This window comes from Mauremys reevesii, linkage group 1, assembly GCF_016161935.1.
Source record: "Mauremys reevesii isolate NIE-2019 linkage group 1, ASM1616193v1, whole genome shotgun sequence".
In the NCBI taxonomy this organism is placed as follows: Eukaryota; Metazoa; Chordata; order Testudines; family Geoemydidae; genus Mauremys; species Mauremys reevesii.
In genome coordinates this window covers 299,059,271-299,079,072 of record NC_052623.1, presented here as the reverse complement: position 1 = coordinate 299,079,072, position 19,802 = coordinate 299,059,271, and the positions used below count along the sequence as shown (strand labels likewise).

General features: G+C 39.4%; 1 protein-coding gene across 1 annotated transcript in view; it reads left to right on the top strand.

Annotated features, from left to right (window-relative positions):
- The window catches only part of RASSF3 (Ras association domain family member 3), a 139,392-nt gene that overhangs the window by 30,224 nt on the left and 89,366 nt on the right, over positions 1-19,802 (top strand). The window contains exon 2 of the mRNA XM_039502108.1: positions 18,924-19,045. Coding sequence (XP_039358042.1) covers positions 18,995-19,045 — 51 coding nt within the window. The 5' untranslated portion in view covers positions 18,924-18,994. The remainder of the gene's footprint in view (positions 1-18,923; positions 19,046-19,802) is intronic.

Here is a 19,802-nt window from a genome sequence, read left to right as displayed (position 1 = left end):
CTGGGTTTGCCTTTATTGTTAACTTAAGCAAGAAGAAACAAGTTAATTGTGTCACATGATTATGGTAGGTCTTGATATTCAAAAGGCATAAATTTGATAGTGTCACATGTAAAAAGATATAGCAGGGTATATATAATTAGGCGCCTGCTCCTGATTCAGGGGCCCTGTAGATCAGCCTGCCCCCAGTTGCTGACCTTGAAGGGAGAGAGGGAGAGGAGTACTAGATGAAGTCATTTTGTTTAAAAAAAAAATCAACTGTAAAAACATTTTGGAGATTTCTAATCTACTGCCTATTGATCAGTGAAAATTCTCTATAGCTATCATACTAATTTTTTGCTTGGATGTTGGAGAAATCAGAACCAAATATACCATTTTTCAAGGAGGGCTCAGAAAGAGAGCAGGCTTCTTTTAGGAAGAAATTGCCACAATGAGATTGATTGATTTTTTTCAAGAAAATGTTTGGTAAAGTCTGGAATAGAATCAGAGCTGGCCTGCATTACATTAGGAAAATCAGCAATAAAGGCTTTTAATTCTTAATCTTTACATTACAATTTACAGCACAAATCCTCTAGGCACTTGCTGCACAACTGAAACAATAGGTTCTAGACACTGTTCACATATATTGATTAATTGCTGCTGCTAATGCTTTAAGTGCACTTAGTTTATTCATCAATATATAAAATTTTAAAATGTGTTAGGCTAGGAGAATGCACTGTGTAAGGTTCTAGTTTCCTTTTTAAAATGCATTATGTGTTTGTTTGTGCAGGAGGAGAAGCTGGGGGGCTGAGTGCAAAGGGAGCTTGTGGAGGGGTTGGGTGCAGGTGAGATGAGGGAGAGCTCTGGGCCCCTCCTTAGGAAAATTGTGGTTGTGCCCCTGAATGCTGGCCACTGTCAGAGACAGGATGGTGGATTAGGGTCTACATAGGTCTGATCTTGTATGGCAGTTCCTCTGGTGCTATGGATGGAAAGCAAAGTTTAGGCCTGTTTGTAGCAACAGGGGCCCCAGTGCATGGTTTCAACTGGAAAAGATATAAAATTACTCCTAAGGGAATTTTGTCCAAAAAATTAAAAATTCTGTGCCAAAAAATGTAAAGTTCTGCACACAATATTTAAAATTCTGCAAAATTCTGCACATTTTATTAGTCAAAATAATGCAATATAATCACGTCATTTTCAATTATTTTGGTAATTTATTTAAACTACAGTACAATGAATGGAGGTGGAAAGCATACCGGGTGCACCGCAATAGCAAGCCAGAGGGACAGAGTCTCTCTCATTCGCTCACTTGTATGCACACCCAGCCCTGCTTCCTCCCCCTATGGTGACTGACATCTCCCCACACATGCATGCACTCTCCCCCTCTCACACTGATTTATGTCTCTGTCAGCTGAGAATTCCCCCAGGAGTATAAAACACAACAGTTTAAGTGGTGGGGGGTAGGTGGGAATTGAATCTCACTTGTACTGAAACTATTATAAAACATTCAAACGGGCACACATATCAGTGAGATTTATACAGCTCTGTTTCTAACCCAAATTGAGTCTTGTAAGAATTTTATTTTAAGGGCTTGGCTACACTTGTAAGTTAGAGTGCATTAAGTCAGCCCTGGGTGCCCTAGCTCCTGAGGTGTCCACACTGACAAAGCATATAGAGCGCCCGGACTCTGCGGCTGGAGTGCCCCTGGTAATCCACCTCCATAAGAATGCTTGCTGCGCCCCGGCTGGAGCACCACGGCGCCAGTGCGGACTTCCTGGTCTATTAATGCGCTCTGATTGGCCTCCAGAAGTGTCCCACAATGCCTGTTCTAGCCACGCTGGTCATCACTTTGAACTCTACTGCCCTGCCTTCAGGTGACCAACCGTCAGACCCACCTTTTAAATTCTCTGGGAATTTTGAAATTCCCCTTTTTGTTTGCTCAGCAAGGCATAGAGTACTCTCAGCGCATCTTTCCAGGTGACCATGCCTCCACGCTCCAGGCGATCCCCAGTATGGAGCAATGGCGTGGTGCTGGACCTCATCAGTGTTTGAGGGAGGAAGCTGTCCAGTCCCAGCTGTAGGAATTGCGATACTTTTGGGCAGATATCAAGGGAGATGATGGAAAGGGACAATGACCGGGATGCACTGCAGTGTAGGGTTAAAGTGAAGGAGCTGCGGAATGCCTACCACAAAGTGCAGGAGGCAAACCGGTGCTCTGGTGATGCCCCCACAACCTGCTGTTTCTACAAAGAGCTGGACGCAATACTTGGGGGCGACCCCACCTTTACTCCAAAAACCACCATGGACACTTCAGAGGCCATAGCAGCACAGAGTTCAACAAGGCAGGAGGAGGAAAGCAGGAGAGAGGGTGCTAAGGAGGAGGGGGAAAGCTCGGCATTCCTAGATGCATGCAGCCAGGAGCTGTTTTCAAGCCAGGAGGAAGGTAGCCAGTCGCAGTGGACGGTGCTTGAGGAAGAACAAATAGCAGAGGAGGTGCCCGGTAAGTGGCTTTTATTTTGGGAAGGTAGTTGTTCAGTGCGGGCTCTTGGGGCGAGGAGGGTAGCAGGGTTAGGGCTGCATACATGCCTAGATGCGGAATAGGCATTGATGTGCTCTCTCACATGGGATTGCCACTCTGCACTTGTTCTCTTCTTTTGGCCCAATCCTCTCCTCTAAGTTTCCCCTCCCTGTATCCTCCCCCTCCCTACCCTCCCCCTCATCTATCCACTCCAGTTAGTGTCATCTGCAAACTTGTTGAGAGTGCAATCCCATCCATCCTCCAGATCATTAATGAAGATATTGAATGGCCCGCCCCCTCTGCTCCCTTCCCACAAGCCACAGCGCCAGAATGGGAAGAGGTGCTCTGTGGGATAGCTGCCCATAATGCACCGGTACCAATGCCGCTGCAAGTGCCTCAAATGTGGCCATGCCACTGCGCTTGCCACTGATAGTGTGAACATACGGCAGCGCTTTCCCTGCTGCGGTCTCCAAGGGCTGCTTTAACTCACAGCGCTCTACATCTGCAAGTGTAGCCATGCCCTAAGCTGTCAACTAAAGGGAATGCTTAAAGCTTAGTGGTTCTGTGTACATCTGAAAAAACTTTCATGAGAAGGAAATGAGAAGTCATTAGCAAATATTTAAACTAGCCAGATCTTTCTCACAGTCAGCAGCAAAAAGTTACACTTTACCTCCAGCAGGAATTTGCATATGACTTTTTTGGCCTGGGTTGCAATTTTGGGGCCTCATCTAAAGCTCATTGAAGTCAATGAGAGTATTTTCATTGATTTCAATAGATTTTGGGTCAGGTCATTGGAACCCAATCAAATAAATCCATGTTCAAGGTACACACATGTAAGAATACATGTTCTGTACAATAAACTGAAACAAGTATAGAAACATAATGACATCCTTTTAAATGAATGCACCATAAAATACATTTATGAAGGTTTAAACTTCTATAAAAACTAAAGTTAAAATGATATGAAAACTGATGAGATAAAAGGAAAGCCTGTTTTTAACTACCTATCCAAAATATGTTTAATTGACCAACAGAGCCCCCTGATACCTAATGAGGGCATAGAGAAACTAAAATAATGTAATTTTGGTGCAATAAGAATATCCATTTTTCCTATGTTTACTTTATAGTTATTTGTGAATTAAAGCTTTTATCCTAATACTACACCAGGTTATATGGAGTAGCCCCCTTGCTTATATTGAGTAGCACTCCCTCCACACATAGTCCTATTGACTTAAACTGGGCTACTCTATTTGAGTAAAGGTAGCAGAATCTGACCTACTGTTTGTAAAACTACATAGCTGGGAAACAAAGAAATAAATGGTGTTAGTAGATTACTCTACTCTTGTCGAAACAAAGTGTTGCATTCAAATTATTTTCCCTTGTAGGGAACAAATTTAGAATTCAGTAGAACCTCAGAGAAGTATAAACACCTCAGGAATGGAGATTGTTCATAACTCTGAAATGTTCATAATTCTGAACAAAACATTATGGTTGTTCTTTCAAAAGTTTACAGCTGAACACTGACTTAATACAGCTTTGAAACTTTATTAGGCAGAAGAAAAATGCTTCTTTTAACCATCTTAATTTAAATGAAACAAGCACAAAAACAGTTTCCTTACTCTGTCAAATCTTTTTTTTTAACTTTTCCTTTATTTTTTTAGTAGTTTATGTTTAACACAGCATTGTACTGTATTTTTTTTTGGTCTCTGCTGCTGCCTGATTGCGTACTTCCAGTTCCGAATGAGGTGCGTGGTTGACTGGTCAGTTCATAACTCTGGTGTTTGTAATGCTTAGGTTCTACCGTAGTTACTTTCTATAGTTAAGTATCAGAGGGGTTGCCGGGTTAGTCTGGATCTGTAAAAAGCGACAAAGAGTCCTGTGGCACCTTATAGACTAACAGACGTATTGGAGCATAAGCTTTCGTGGGTGAATACATGCGTCTGATGAAGTGGATATTCACCCATGAAAGCTTATGCTCCAATACGTCTGTTAGTCTATAAGGTGCCACAGGACTCTTTGTCGCTTTCTATAGTTGTAATTTTAAAAAGTGACAGGCTATGGTACACTTATTTAATTCTCTTATCTAGTGTTGAGATGCACATGTAATTTCCATTTTGTTGTAGTCGTTATTTATTAATAATTTTTATTATTTATTATTTTGCAGTGCTATAGATGTAAATGGTACTTCAACAGATTACAGACAATTAAAAAACAGTGGCCATTCCCTAAGGACTTTACAATCTAATTGCAAATATATGAAATATATCCATGTGCAATCTTTTCAGGTACACTTATTGGTCTGATTTGGAAAATTCAGCCCTACTGATCTGAATGTTCTTAATGTTCATTGAGTAACGTCCACATCTAATGTTCAGATAAGTATACATAGACTGTTAGTGAAAATATACCATTTAATGATTATTTGATTACAATAAGTGTGTTCTTTAAGGTTCAGTTTCCTTTAAAAAATATTTTCTGCATTTGTTTTACATGTTTCTTTTTATTCAGAGCATGTCTGTAATTTTTTTTATTGTGGTACAAATCCTTTGAATGAGACTGCATCACGTGACTCCCAAAGTGCAATATCAGAGGGGAGAGAGAAATGCAATCCTCATTCAGTGTTACTGCTTTCCATTTATTTCCTTTTCCCTTTGCTATTCCTGGACTGGGTTAGTTTTCTCCAGCTATATTTTCTAGGGGGAAATTATTTTGTTTTGTGCCCACACTTCTAATCTTTCTAAACTACTTTGCATAATTTCTCTGTACTGATTAGTATTCATAACTCCTCCCAGTTTAATACCATCAGCAAATTTCATTAAAGGGTTTTTTTACTCCTGCTTTCAGATAATTTAAATAAGATGTTTAATAAGATTAGACAACACCAGTCCCCATGGTATCCTTATAGATACCTTTTTCCCTTTCCTATAAAAAAACCTCAAAATTTGCTTGGCAAGATTTATTCTTTATATGTCTTGTAACAATTTGGATGGAATAGGAAGCCAATAAAGGTGCAGTTGTAGTATTAAACAAAGCACTTTCCTCATCAACACTCACTTTGGCCATGTGCTTCAGGGTGCAAAATGAGAAGTGGCCATCACCAGCGCTATCTGGAGAAGAAGCTGTGGACCAGTGGTGTATGTAAAGGAGTAGTTATTAGTTTACTAGATATGAATGACTTACCAAATGAAGTGATGTAGTGTTAGTGTGAGAACGATTATGCTGATAAATATGTTAAGCCACCAAGCCCAGTGTGAATTCAACATTTCTAGAAGTGTGTGCAGACTCAGACTGAGCTACGTGCTTATGCAATTAATACATAGTGCTGTACTTTCTCTCCTGAGAAACTAGAGGCCTGAGTGCATACAAAACATTACAGTATGGAGCACTATCACAATGCTGGTCAGGTTGGGTTGGGGTGGGGTGAGTGGACCTGGTCTTTCTAGTCTGTCTGTTCCCTTCTGTTGCCCCCTCTGTTCCTCACCCACCCACTCCACTCTGCCGCCTGCATAGTGGAAGTTCACAGTGAAACTTTAGGGTATGTCTACACTGCAATTAAAAACCTGCTACTGGCCCATGCCAGCTAACTTGGGCTAAGGGGCTTGTGCTAAGGGGGCTGTTTAAATGCGTTGTAGACTTTCAGGCTCAGGTTGGAGCCCAGGCTTTAGGACCCTGTGAGGGTGGAGCGTCCCAGAGCTGGGGCTGCAGCCCAAGCCCGAAACGTCTGCATCACAATTAAACAGCCCCTTAGCCCAAGCCCTGCAATCACGAGTCAGCTGGCACGGGCCAGCCGTGGGTGTCTAATTGCAATGTAGACATATCCTAATAAGGGGCCTGATTTAATTAGATTCCGGGTGCTTTACATGAGGAGTCTAGTGAGTGATCACTAATGGGATCTGCACTGCTAGCTCCTTCACCATCATATTTTAAATATAACATACCAATTTCATCACCTATTTTAGGTGCACATTTACTTTCCTATGTGGATCTTTTGGCACTTCACCTCCTTTGGCTTGACTCCACTCTTGCCCCCCATCCACATTTGAATCCTAAGAGGAAACAGGATCCAGGTTTATTTAGCAGGGAAGTCTCAGAATTTAGCCTTCATGAAGACTAGTCTTCCAGTTAAGCAGTTTATTCTGCGCCTATTAAAATGTAAGTCCTATTTTAGCATTTAAATCCATCACCTTAAGGGGTATTCATTGATCTGCCAGTAGAAACTATCCTTTCTGATGTTCAGACTGAATTTTCTGGCCAGGATAGCTGTATCAGAGTTCTTTTCAAAGCTCTGTTGAGCACTGTTCTGTAAATCATCTAGAACGGGCATACTCACTTCTATAGCTTAGTGAATTGAAAATGTTGCCTCTGCAATGTTATTAATTCAAGTAAGAAACAACAGACTCCACTGGGAATTAACTCAAGTTTCCTTCGCATTACAAATAACTTAAAACTAAGCTGCCCCTTTCATGTCATTTCATTTTGGATAGTTTTGTTTTACATTGAAGAACAAATGAAAGAAGAGTACATATTTGTGTTAACTTTATGCCTGCTATTTTGCTACTCAGCGCTAGAGGGTACTAGAGTAAATATTTTTTGAAACCAGTTTAATTACAGCACTGCTGTAATTTTCACACTCCACAATTAACTGCTGGAAGAAATTTGCTTAGTGTGTATGTGTCAATTTTTTCCACTTTATTAGCTTTTTAAATGTAAGAAAGAGAAAATATTAGTGCACATGTAATTCCAGAAAGACAATTATTAGAGACAGTAGATCTTTGCAAATATTGCAAACCATTTTCTCTTGTTTTATTTTTAATTTTTAAACAAATTTGCTTCAGCTATTTTCCACCATATTTTGTGTTTACCTCTGCAGAAATTTATTCAACTATGTTTTATTAACACAGATGTTTGCTGAAAGTGAATATAAAGCTTGTTGACTCTACTACTCCTAGAAGGTGAATTTTAAATGCATTTTCTGAAAGTACCCACACAAAAATACGCTTGTTATGAGTACAAAACTTATCCAATAAGGAAACAGGAAAAAGTACTACAGGATTTAAGGAGCCAATCACAACTAAGAACAGAGATTGAATTTCAAAAAGCAAGCTATAGAATAAATTACTTCTCTAAAGGATTTAACCAAATAATTTTGAATAATAAAAAAATTTGAGAAAACCGTGATCTGTTCACAGAGGTATCACAAACATTACAAGCGGTGAAATTTGTGTAATAAATTATTTGTTATGAATTATTCATTCATTTCTAATAGATTAAAAATGCAAATATTAGTGTTGTCATCACTCAATTTAATTTCAAATCTTGTGATCTTTAGTGTTTCTCTCAAAGGCCCACCTCAGGGAGTCAAGTGCTGACATGAGAAATTCAGCTTTCATTTTTTTTAAAAAGTAAGTTGATAGCCTTTGTGGTAGCTTGAAAACTTGACCCAAATGCACCCTAAAGGGTTAGAAGTCAGAAGACAAATAAAATGAATGTTTATTTAATCTTATGATTTTAAAATCAATTTCATGCTATTTTGAGGCCTGACTCATGATTTTTTAATTCTTAGGGCTGGCAATATGGAAATCTAAGATACAATATATATATAGTCTTTTGTATCCTTCCCACAAATAACGACTAGTTTAGGAAAAAAGATTACAGAGATGCTGACTTCATTGTCATGCAGTTTCCACTAAAACAAGTCCATGTATTATAATAATTTGTGTAATGGTCTTACATGGCCATGAGCTTTCCCATTGTCTGGATATCCCATCTCTTAAATAATATTTATGAAGATTTATGCTTTTCCTGAATCAAGTAGCAGGAGTATGCAAGTTTTAGCTATAATAACCTCTAGGTCAAGCATTTCCTTGCAGTTAATGATCAGTTTGGTTGGAGTTGTGGACCCTTGAGTTTTACCTTGCGATTGTAACTCAGCCACTCATTAGCTGCTAGAAAATGCTCAACCCTAGCAATACTTCATAAACAGTGTGAAAATATAAATACTTGTCACAGGGTGGCTGGCCGCTGTAACTGAAATAGGTCCCTGTGCCAGAGCAGGTGTTCCCAGTCGGGCTGCACCTGGTCTATAAAGGATCTGAGGGAGTTTAAGAGCTGGAAGGGAACAGAACTGGCTGTGAGAAACAGAGTGAGACAGGAAGCTGCAGTAAGCTGTAATAAACAATGGGTAAAAAATGTTCTTACAATTATGCAAAATAAGCATGTTGTTGGAATGGGAAAGCAATTTTTAAACATACAGGGTCAAATCCTTCAGGCCTCAATTCAGCAAGATACTTAAATCCATGTACAACTTTAAGTGCATGAGCAGGTCCACTGAAACACAAGCTTAAAGATGTTGTGCATGTACTTAAATACCTTGCTGAATCTGGGCTCAGTCCTTACTCAGGCGCAATTCCCATTGTGCAACATATTTAAGACCGATCGCTAGACTGCATTTGTAGTTCATTTAGTTACAATACAATATCGCAATGTTTAGAGCTGCCTAATAATTACTAGAATCCTATACAAATAAATGAGCATAAGAAAGATATATTACTCATATTACGGTAAATCAGACGATAAAAAATCATAGAAACTATTATTGAAGTGAAATTGAACTTAATGGTCTAACATCAGATCTGTTATTTTGGTTCTTTTGTGGTGGATCTCTGCTCCAGTTGTGCCAACCTGTAGCACAGAGAATAAAGCTTACAATTTCCTACTTCAGAAATATAAGCCTTTACCAATTGAAGTAATGGAGAAATATTGCTGTCAGTAGTAGTAGCAGCTGAAATGTAGAATCTTAGTCTTGCTGCTACAAGACGGTCACAAGCTTGAGACAGTCTGTCATTCCATCTGAAATAGTAGTGAGGCACCTACAGGCACCAGCCAATATGTAGGCGAAACCAATTATTAGTACAGTGGCTATACAAAATATATTGCTCCACAGAGTCTTAAAAATATCACTACATTCCTGTGTGTTCCACCTGTACAGTAGGCAAGTGCTCCTGCATTATGAAAGCATCCTTTGAACAAGAACAAAGCATAGATGTTTAGTAGCGATTGGACATCTAACATAGTGAATACCAGTGAAAATGAGGTAGGATCAGAGGCTAAAATAGGGAAAGAACAAGTTAAAAATTACTTAGATGTCTTCAAGTCACCAGGGCCTAATGAAATACTCCCTAGAATACTCAAGGAGCTGACTGAGGAGATAGCTGAGCCATTAGCGATTATTTTCAAAATGTCATGGAAGATGGGACAGATTCTAGAGGACTGGAAAAGGGCAAATATAGTGCCAATCTATGAAAAGGGGAATGAGGACAACCCGGGGAATTACAGACCAGTCATCTTTACTTTAGTACCTGGAAAGATAATGAAGCAAATAATTAAACAATCAAGAACAAATCACATCATTATAGCTTTCTTTGACGGGGCAACAAGCCTTGGGGATGGGGGGAAGGGGTAGATGTGGTATATCTTGATTTAACTAAGGCCTTGGCTACGCTTGAGAGTTACAGCGCTGTTAGTGGCTTTATAGCACTGTAACTCACTCTCCGTCCACACTGGCAAGGCACATACAGTGCTGTATTTCCCTGGCTACAGCGCTGCTTGTACTCTACCTCCACGAGAGGAATAAAGAGTATAGTGCTGCTGCTGCAGCGCTGGGGAGCCAGTGTAAACAGGGAATAATCTTAGTGCAGTGTAACTGACCTCCGGAAGCTTCCCATAATCCTTTTAAGTAAAGATTACTCTCTCTGTTTTGTTGTGATGCCTCTCTTTGTTTTGTTGTGAACTCCGGGCTCCCGAAGCTGCTTATAAAAAAGACAAACACAGCTACTGTTTGCTGTGAATGAGCAGAGGCAGGCAGGGGGCTCCCTTTGGAATGCCCACAGCTAGTGTTTGCTTGAAGAGAGGGGGAGGGAGGGGGCTTGAGGAGAGAAGCAGCACGGCACGCGGGAGAGAGTGGGGGTCTGTTTTGGGGTGGCTGCTTATCAGCTGCTGTTTGCTTTCAGTGAGTGAGAGAGGGGTGGGGAGGGAGTCAGAACTTGCAAGGCAGCTGCTGACAGAGTGTCGGCTCCAAAAATCCACTCTCTCTCTCCCCCACGGTCCCTGTCACACTCCACCCCACTCCCTCTTTTGAAAAGCACGTTGCAGCCACTTGAACACTGGGATAGCTGCCCATAATGCACCGCTCCCAATGCTGCTGCAGATGCTGCAAATGCGGCCACGACAGTGCGCTGTCAGCTGTCAGTGTGGACAGACTGCAGCGCTTTCCCTACTCAGCTGTACGAAGACAGGTTTAACTCCCAGCGCTGTACAGCTGCAGGTGTAGCCATACCCTCAGCTTTTGATACTGTCTCACATGACCTTCTCACAAGCTAGGAAAATACAATTGAGATGGAGCTACTATAAGGTGGGGGCATAAGTGGTTGGAAAAACATTCCCAGAGAATAGTTATCAGTGATACACAGTCAACCTGGAAGGGCATATTAAGTAGGTTCCCGCAGGGATCAGTTCTGGGTCTGGTTCTGTTCAATATCTTCATCAATGATTTAGATAATGGCAGAGTGTACACTTCTAAAGTTTGCGGATGATACCAAGCTGGGAGGGGTTGCAAGTGCTTTGGAGGATAGGATTAAAATTCATAATGATCTGGAAAAACTGGAGAAATGATCATTGTAAAATTAACAAAGCTGCAGTTCAGTAACAGATCAACTGTTGGCCTCCCTTGCCTTGTGGCGTGCCTGCTGCAGTTCCTTTGCTTTCATGCAGTATTGCTGCTGATCCCTGTTGTACCCCTTCGCCTGCATCCCCATACAATCTGCTCATAGATTGTCCACATTTCTACATCTGCACCATAGCTCTGCCTGCACAGCCTTTTTTCCCTACAGGCCCAGAAGATCAAATACCTCTTGTCTGCTATAGGCAGGAGCATGTCGGAAGCGTGTAACCAGCATTGTTGGTTGGGTAGGTGCCCTCAAGGGAGCGCTTCTATGAGTGCTTACCAAGTTGGGCAGTCAGGAAAATGCATTTTAAAAATATGCAGGTTTTTAAAGTGGGGGGTGGGGGCTGGCTCAATGGTTTCCAGTCTCTGACCCCTGGGCAGTGGAGTCGACAATTGTGATTAGAATGGTCATTGTTAGGCATTGTGGCACAGCTCCTGGAGAACTGTTAGGGCTGACATAGGTAACGCAATGTATATACTCACACTGTAGGTTGACCAAGGCTCAACACAATTCTGGGAAGTGATGTTACTGCATTGCCATAATGGGGCCCTTACATCAACCGGAGACAAATGTGAGTGTAGATTCACGCACAACTAGGGTAATGCTAGGTGACTTATGTTGACCCAACTTTGTACCCTAGACCAGGCCTAAGTCATAGATTTATAGAAAAGTCTTTATTTTCTAATTTCTATTAAGGAGAAAAATATAAGAAGGAATAAAACATTGTTATATATAGCCCTTTCCCCTCATATGTACAGATTAAGGCAAAACATTTTAAACTTTGTACATTTGTGTTGAAGTTATTTTCAAATGCAAACACTTCCACATTGTCCTATCCCCCCACTTTTATCATGAACAATGTTGTTAAAATGGATAATTTGGCTCACTGAAGTTTTTCAGTACTACATTCGATTTTAGTAAACTGGACCATCTCTAAGAAGCCAATCAATATTCAACGTGAGGTGTAGCATATTACATCCTGGCTTCTATGTTTGTTAACAAGGTTACAACTCTTTAAAGTTACAGGAAGATTATAGTTTAGTTCTTGTTGCTAAACCATTTATCTGCAGTTGTACCCCTTTGATTTTTTAGCTCAAATTTTATTTTTATACAGCAAATACACAACTTATCAGTGTAACCAGTAAAAAGCTTTTGTAGGTGACAGGCATAATGATGGATTAGTGTTGTTGTTTTACATGAATTAAAAATAGTAATAATCAAAATTATATTTGGCAGCTGTATAGAAGAAAAAGATCATTATTTTATCAAAAATGATTAAAAACTGCACTTTGTCCTTTTATACTATTAATATGTACTATCAAATAGCAATTTTTTCATTTGCAGTTACATCCTTCACTTTTCTGTTTGAAGCTCAGTGGATTTCTATATACAGTATTTTCTTATTCCTTATAAACCCACAGTGTCCTTTTATGAGCCCCTATAGCATAACTACATACTTTCTTGATCAACTTTTTTTATCTGCTACAGAGCAAAGGTTAAATTTTTGAAATACAATAGATCAGCTGTTCCATTTTTTATTCTTATTCTACAATAAATGAATAAGCTTATTGCACCTTTTCTGTTTTGGCCACTGGAGCTTATTTATTTGCATACCAGACAGGAAAGAGAGGAAGGTTGGTTGTGCAGCATCCCATGTTCTGATCTGCATTGCAGATGATGAAAAGCAGATGATATGCCTGGCATGTTGGCCAAAGTTTTCAAACCTAGGCATCTAAATAATCACTTGATTTCTCAGAGGTGCTGAACAGCCTAAACATCACTTGAAGTCAATATGGATTCTGAATGTTCAATACTTCTGAAAACCTGCCCATTTCTAGGTTTCTAAATATGGATTTTGTTGACTAACTTTATGCATCCAGATATTAAACTGTTACTTATTTATTGCTTATATATATTTCCACTAGTATTTTTAAGTGGATTGGGACAGTTATAGAAAGAGAGAAGAGCTGTGAATGATTGATAACTTGTACTTTCCAGCAGAGCATTAGTTGCTTGAAAGATAAGAGACCTAGGGTATGTCTGCACTGCAATTATACACCTGTGGCTGGCACATGCCAGTTGACTTGGGCTCGTGGGGCTGAGGCAAAGGGGCTGTTTAATTGCAGTGTAGATGATCTGGCTCGGGCTGCAGCCCGAGCTCTGGGACCCTCCCACCTCGCAGGGTCTCAGAGCTCCAAGCTGAGCCCAAATGTCTATACCACAATTAAACAGCCCCTTATCCTGAGCCCAGCAAGCCGGAGTCAGCTGGAACAGAGCAGCCGTGGGTTTTTAACTGCAGTGTAAAGATACCCCCACTGCCAGATCCTCTGACCTGATACATCCCCTTTGTGCCATTCAGTTTAACAGCCTTCCTGGAGATTCTTCCAGTTGGCTTAGCTGGTTTCCTAGCAAATTTCCCTTAGAAGCTAGTTAAGCCAACTGCATAGTCCCTTTCTGCCTCTGGAATGGCTATGGGGGATCTCTCTCCTGATGACGAAGAAGGCCTCATGGCCTTTGAAGTGAGCCCGAAGACTGAAGGAGTAGCCATATTACTGCAGACAGTCCTTGGCTGGCAGAATGACCTTTGAGGGCTATTGCAGATGGGCACAATTTACAGCAGTCGGGAGAATGTTCTATGTTCTGATACAGATTAAGCTAGCCCTGGGCCAGCCCCAGAGTTGCGGGGAGGCTGGGAACATAAAGATTCTGCAAGTCAGGTATAAATCCATTTAGCAAAGGGAATTATAGAGAGGTAAAACCAGCATAAGAGCAGAACTGAGCTGCAAACAACCTATATTTAGCAATTTCTTGAAACCCAAGTAATCCAATTTGTTTTCTAATTTTCCCATGACTTCTAATGAACCTGGTGAACCAGCCCCAGTCTGGAAACAAAAATGGAAAAATGGAATGTAAGCATCTGAGACTTATTCAATAATGTAAACATAACCAAAACAAGTCCAAACACTTAAGTCAAATATCAGTTAAGTTCAAATTCAAATGTAGGATATTAATAGTAAAGGCACTATATAAATACAGTGTAAATCAAAAGGAGTCATTGCCACATGGAAATTACATTGGTTTCTCCTTCCTTCTGTGATCTGTTGCCTGAAAATAGACTTTTGAATAAAAATATGAAGCATTTTCCAGGAAGCTCTAAAAGTATACTTCTCTTGCAGCAGCTGTAGTAATCATCTTTCTTGTGATGTTGGGAAGCAAACCACAATCAATCAAGTAACATAGGTTGTACTGGCTAACTTCCTAATCTATGGAGTAGTAGAACTATACAGCATAGCTTCCTCAGAGCTTGAAATAAAGACTTATTCTGAAGGATTTATTTCAGTTTAAAAAGATACACGCATACGTCTGTCTTCTTTGTACTCTTTGTTTTGGTTGCACACAGTCTATAGTATGCATATTCATTTGAAAGTCAAATTTGCCCAGGTCATCACAGGAATTAGTGTTCTAATTTACAAGGGCCAGAAAAAAGACCACATCAGAATGTAGGGACTTGTGCTCTTGAGCACCATATTTCTTCCTTGCTCCTATCTGAGCCAATGAAGCTCAATTACCAAGGTCTGTTTGTTGTAGCATCTGCTCAGCTGCCTGCCTATTCAGTTGCTTGTCTATTTCTGCACAACGCTGCAGAGAATCGGTTATGGGAACTGCTATTTACAAGCTATCAAGCAAAATCAAGTTTCAAGTGAAGAAAACACAAGTATCAGGTAGGGACTATGCACCTAAATGAATGCTTGGGACACTCACAGTTTACCACAAAAGCAAAATACAAGTGGTCTCAATATCACATAATTTTAGAATTTATTTAATTGTTTTTTTCTTCAACTTTAGGCTGCTGAATAAGGCAACTTGAATCTAATGCAATAGTGAAATGCTAAGTAACATAAAATGTTAGATTTTGCCTCAGCAATTGACAACACAATTTTTAAAAGATAATATTTGTATATTTAATAAATATTTACACATTTACATTTGCATTTTTAATTTATAACACCAATGAGATAAGTATAGCTAAAGTTTTCATTATACATATACCTCACTTTTACAATAGTTTTATTTCAGAAGACAGACTTAATATCTTACTGATTAATTTGAGCAGGTCTTTTTTTTTATTTTTTTTTTTAAAGTCAGTGAATGTTTTTGTTAGCAGTACTTGTTAAAGGTTTTGATTTCTTCCGGAGCAACAGACATTTCAGATGCCATCAGAAAAGAATACCAGATTCTAATAAATTTCCAAGCAGAAGTCCATTGATAATCTAGCAAAATACTGATCTTAGAAGCACAGATAATTTTTTCTGAAGTTCAGATATTTTGGGAGCAGGAGTAGTAACTATTTCAGTAAAGGATTATCCAATAAGTAAATTCCCTTTAGTCTGACAATACTTGTACCTCTGTTGTACATTGTACTCCTATCTGTGGAATAGTTTTTTTAAAAACTGAACTGCGTGGGTAAAATGTTCTAATTGTGTTTCTGTTATAGTAGAGATAATCTTTTCTTTTTCAGTCTCACTCATTAAACTTACATTCAGTCTGTTAAAATCTAGCTTATGACAGAAAGCCTTAATTGGATTTACAGAGATGAAGCTTTTATGTTTTCTGCAATTATGTCTCTAAGAGTCAGGAGGAAGTTATGGGCCTGTCTTATAAATGACATTAAAGACACACAGATTAAAATGAATGATAAATAAGAAACAAAATAGCATTGAAAGAGAATGTTTCCTAATTTCATTAGTTAATCCTGTCTCAGAATACTATTTAACCAACACACTGTTCCCTAATATGATTTGTCAAAATGATTGTGTATATAATGGGAACATGCTCTATATACACACACAAACTACATAAAAACATTATTAAGGTTGCAAAGTCAAGTACTCAAAAGTTAGCAATGCCAGTGCTACCTTAATTTGACCCCCCCTCTCCCACCTAGTGTATATGCATTATGAGACAGTCTTTAATTACATGATCACATACTGTTTTTCCACCATAAGCCCCCTGCCGCAGTCAGTGCACTGAATGGACCATACTCACTAGCTGAGCATCTATTTAATGTATTATTTTATTCTTGTTATTCATGAGTGTGTGCTTTAGGACTGATTGACTGAATGGCACCCAGACCCTACTCTGAATAGAGAATTATTAACTTCCTTGTGGGCTTTTTTATGGTGCTCATCACTATAGTATCTGAGGTCTTCACAGACATTCATGATTTTGTTTTCACAATGCACCTGTGCAGTGAGGGGTAGTATCTAATATTCAGATGGGGAACTGAGGCACAAAGTATTCACAGTCAAAAGTGTTCATATATTTTGGTTGCCCAACTTGAGACACACGGGACTTGATTTTTCAGAGGACTTAGCATTATATAGCACTTTATATGTTCAAAGCACATCTATTGATTTCAGATGCAGCTCTGAATGCCTAGCACTTCTGGAAATCAGACCCAGGGATTCAAGTTGTACATCCAGAAAATGAGGAATACACAATTAGTTGATGTTTGGTTGAAGTGCCTTGCCCAACATCACATAGGAACTCTGTGGCAGAGGTATGGATAGAATCTAATTCTCCAGGGCATAATTCGGCTGCCCTAACCATGAACTATCCTTTCTCTTCCTTTAGTCTCCTGCCTTATTGATTACACACCCTGCCAAATGAAAACACAAATTCCATCATGTAGACACCCTCATGGGTCATCAGCAGGGTTTGAACTTTCAGATCTACTACATAGACCTCTTGCCAGTTGAGCTAATGGAGTAACTGATAGCAGTAGAAAGGGACAAGACACATAAACTTTGCTAGTGAGCTTCACAGATATTTGCTGATAGCTGAGGAATGATGAGACTCAGGAATGTCCTTCCCTGATCTCAGTCTCTTTTCCCAACCAGTCTTCCATCACCACCAACTTGGCTCCCAGTCTCACCTCCAGAGTCCTTGCCCCAGTATCTCCCCACTAAGTTATCATCTGAATCTCTCCATCTCCCCCAAAAACCTGGTCCCACTCCCAATCTTCTTGTTTAGGCTCCTCATGCCAGTGTTCCCTACCCCAAGGCTCCCTGTTCCAGTCTCCTTGCTAATCTGGTCCCAGTCTCTCTGCTCCCACCTAACTTCTTGATGATATGGCCCACAACAAATGGGGCAGTTTCAGGGAAAGTCCTGCTTGGTCCCTGTAGCCCTAAGCTGGACCATGCTCATTGTAGATGGAATCTTTGGAGAATTTAGCTGCTTAACTCTAAAAAGTCTTTACTAAACATGTGAACTGAGATTTTTCAAAGGCTTATAACTTTGCCAAATTTGGATTTTTATTCGCATGAACATGAAAAGGCACAACGCTGTCACCAGAGCAAAGCCCCTACCAAATTTCAAACCTTTGCGCTAAAGGATAGAAATACTAAAGTTTTCAACTAAATGGTTGGTTTTATTTTTTTAAACATTCCTAACCTCATGCTCAGAAATGGCTGAACCATTTTAGCTGAAACTTTTTGAAAAAACTCAACTTGAAGCAGTCAACCCAGCATGAAAAATTTCAGTCAGAATGGTTAAAGTTTGGGAAAACTGTAAGCAACTTAAAACAAGGTCTTAAAATGGAAAATGTTTTGAAAACTTAACTATAATTGGCACTACCAGCTCTGCTGGTTTTTGATAGATATGAAAACAGCAAATCTAGCAATGTTTCTTAGCAAGCCAGCAATTGCTTTAAAAATGGCATAAAAATAAATATTTATAGGTTTGAGGGTAGAAAATTGAAACCTGATGAGTCTTTTGTCAAAATAGAATTATGTTCTATGTACCTATTGTTATTGATTTAAATATCCAGTGGTCATCACAGCTGATCTTTGTGAGCCAGGAAGTGAAGTTTATACATCACTACTGAATGCAGGTTTCTGATGGTAATACTTTACCACACAGAGTACCTGTGACTTGATGTGTGTTTGTTATCCAGCTGTCAGTGTGCATTAATTTATACCTAAAGGGCACTGAAGCTGGGGTCATCTACAGCCTTTTATCTGAACTTTTGATCTGAAAAATGCTAAGTGTTGCTATGTCCATTTAACAGACTGGTAAATTGAGTTTAAATGACTTGTCCAAGATCATTCAGCAAGTCAGTGGCAATGCCAGGAAAAGAATGCAGGAAACTTAACAAAATCCCCTGTTCTCCTTTGGACAATATTTCCTCTGTGGTAATTAAATGATAATAGTTAATAATACCTAGCACATACCATTTGTAGACCTCAATTCTCTCTAGAAAGGTGTTTTTTCATTTGGCAGGGTGTGTACTATTATTAGCCACATTTTTCAGATGGGGAAACTGAAACTCAAAGACGTTAATTAATTTGCCTGACCTCACACAGGAAATCAGTGTCAAGAGATCTGGTTTCTGTAGCTGATTCTAACCCCCAGTTTCATCTCCTATCTACAAGATCACGCTGCCTCTCACAGGTATACTAGATAGTTCATGAAATTCATAAGTGTCTAAACATAAACTGTTTAAACAGCTTAGGAATTTCACTTTGTAGCTTACTTTGTGGGAGGGATTTTAAAAAAATTATAGCATACATTACATTAAACACGTGCTATTTTGGAAAGAGACCTATTTGCATTCGGATTCTAATTTGCATTAAAATGATTTATGTTACTCTCAACGCAACAGCAAGTTCTTCTCTAAATATCTTTTCTTTATCTATATGTTTCAGATTGCAGATATACATGTCACTCTCACTGCCGAGATCTGGTGCATCTAGACTGTCAGCAGAATGGAAAATTAATGGAATGCATCTCCATATATGACGAGTTGGATCAAACCAACAATGGTCAGGTAATATGTTTTGCATTTGCAGAATAGCTACTATCCAACTGTCAGTTACATAATAAAGAACTTTCTTCCTGTTCCACCCATCTATTCAAGATCAAAATGTACTTCTACTGGTAATTCAGTAGCTGATACTTTCCTGCTAAATCAATACAGAATAAATGTACCAGAAGTTCTGTGCTGCTGGAGGTATAATATTTTGGATAAGAAATAAGGCCAAGGGCTTGACCATTTGTGATAAAGATCCTGCTCAAGTTTTGTTGCGAAAGAATAAGGGTTTTAATCCTTCTGTTGTGATCAAATTCCAATTTGGGTAATTTCATATTTGCTTACGTAGATACTTCTCAAATTTTAAATAGAAACAATGTGCTTTTTCCTTTCTTTTCCTTAACTATTGTATTATGTTACTGCTTGCTTTCCACCCCTGAGGAGGGCCTCATATCAATGTTTTTGTTTTTACTTGTGGTAGACTTCAAAACAGTACAAACAGAGGAGTTTTTCTCCTCACCTGAAAAGGCACGGAGTTTACAGTCTGTGACTAATACACTCTACTGCATGCGTGCACGCACTCACTGTCAATCAGCTGTATAGCTAGGGCAGATAGCACCACCTATTATTATTAAGGTTACCCAATACTTCCCATGATAAGACCCTATTTTCAATTGTTTATAGCTTTCCCAAACTTTAACTGTTTGGGCTGAAATTTTCCATGCCAGGTCATTGCCTCAGTTTAAATTATTATTATTATTTTTTATTTCAGCCA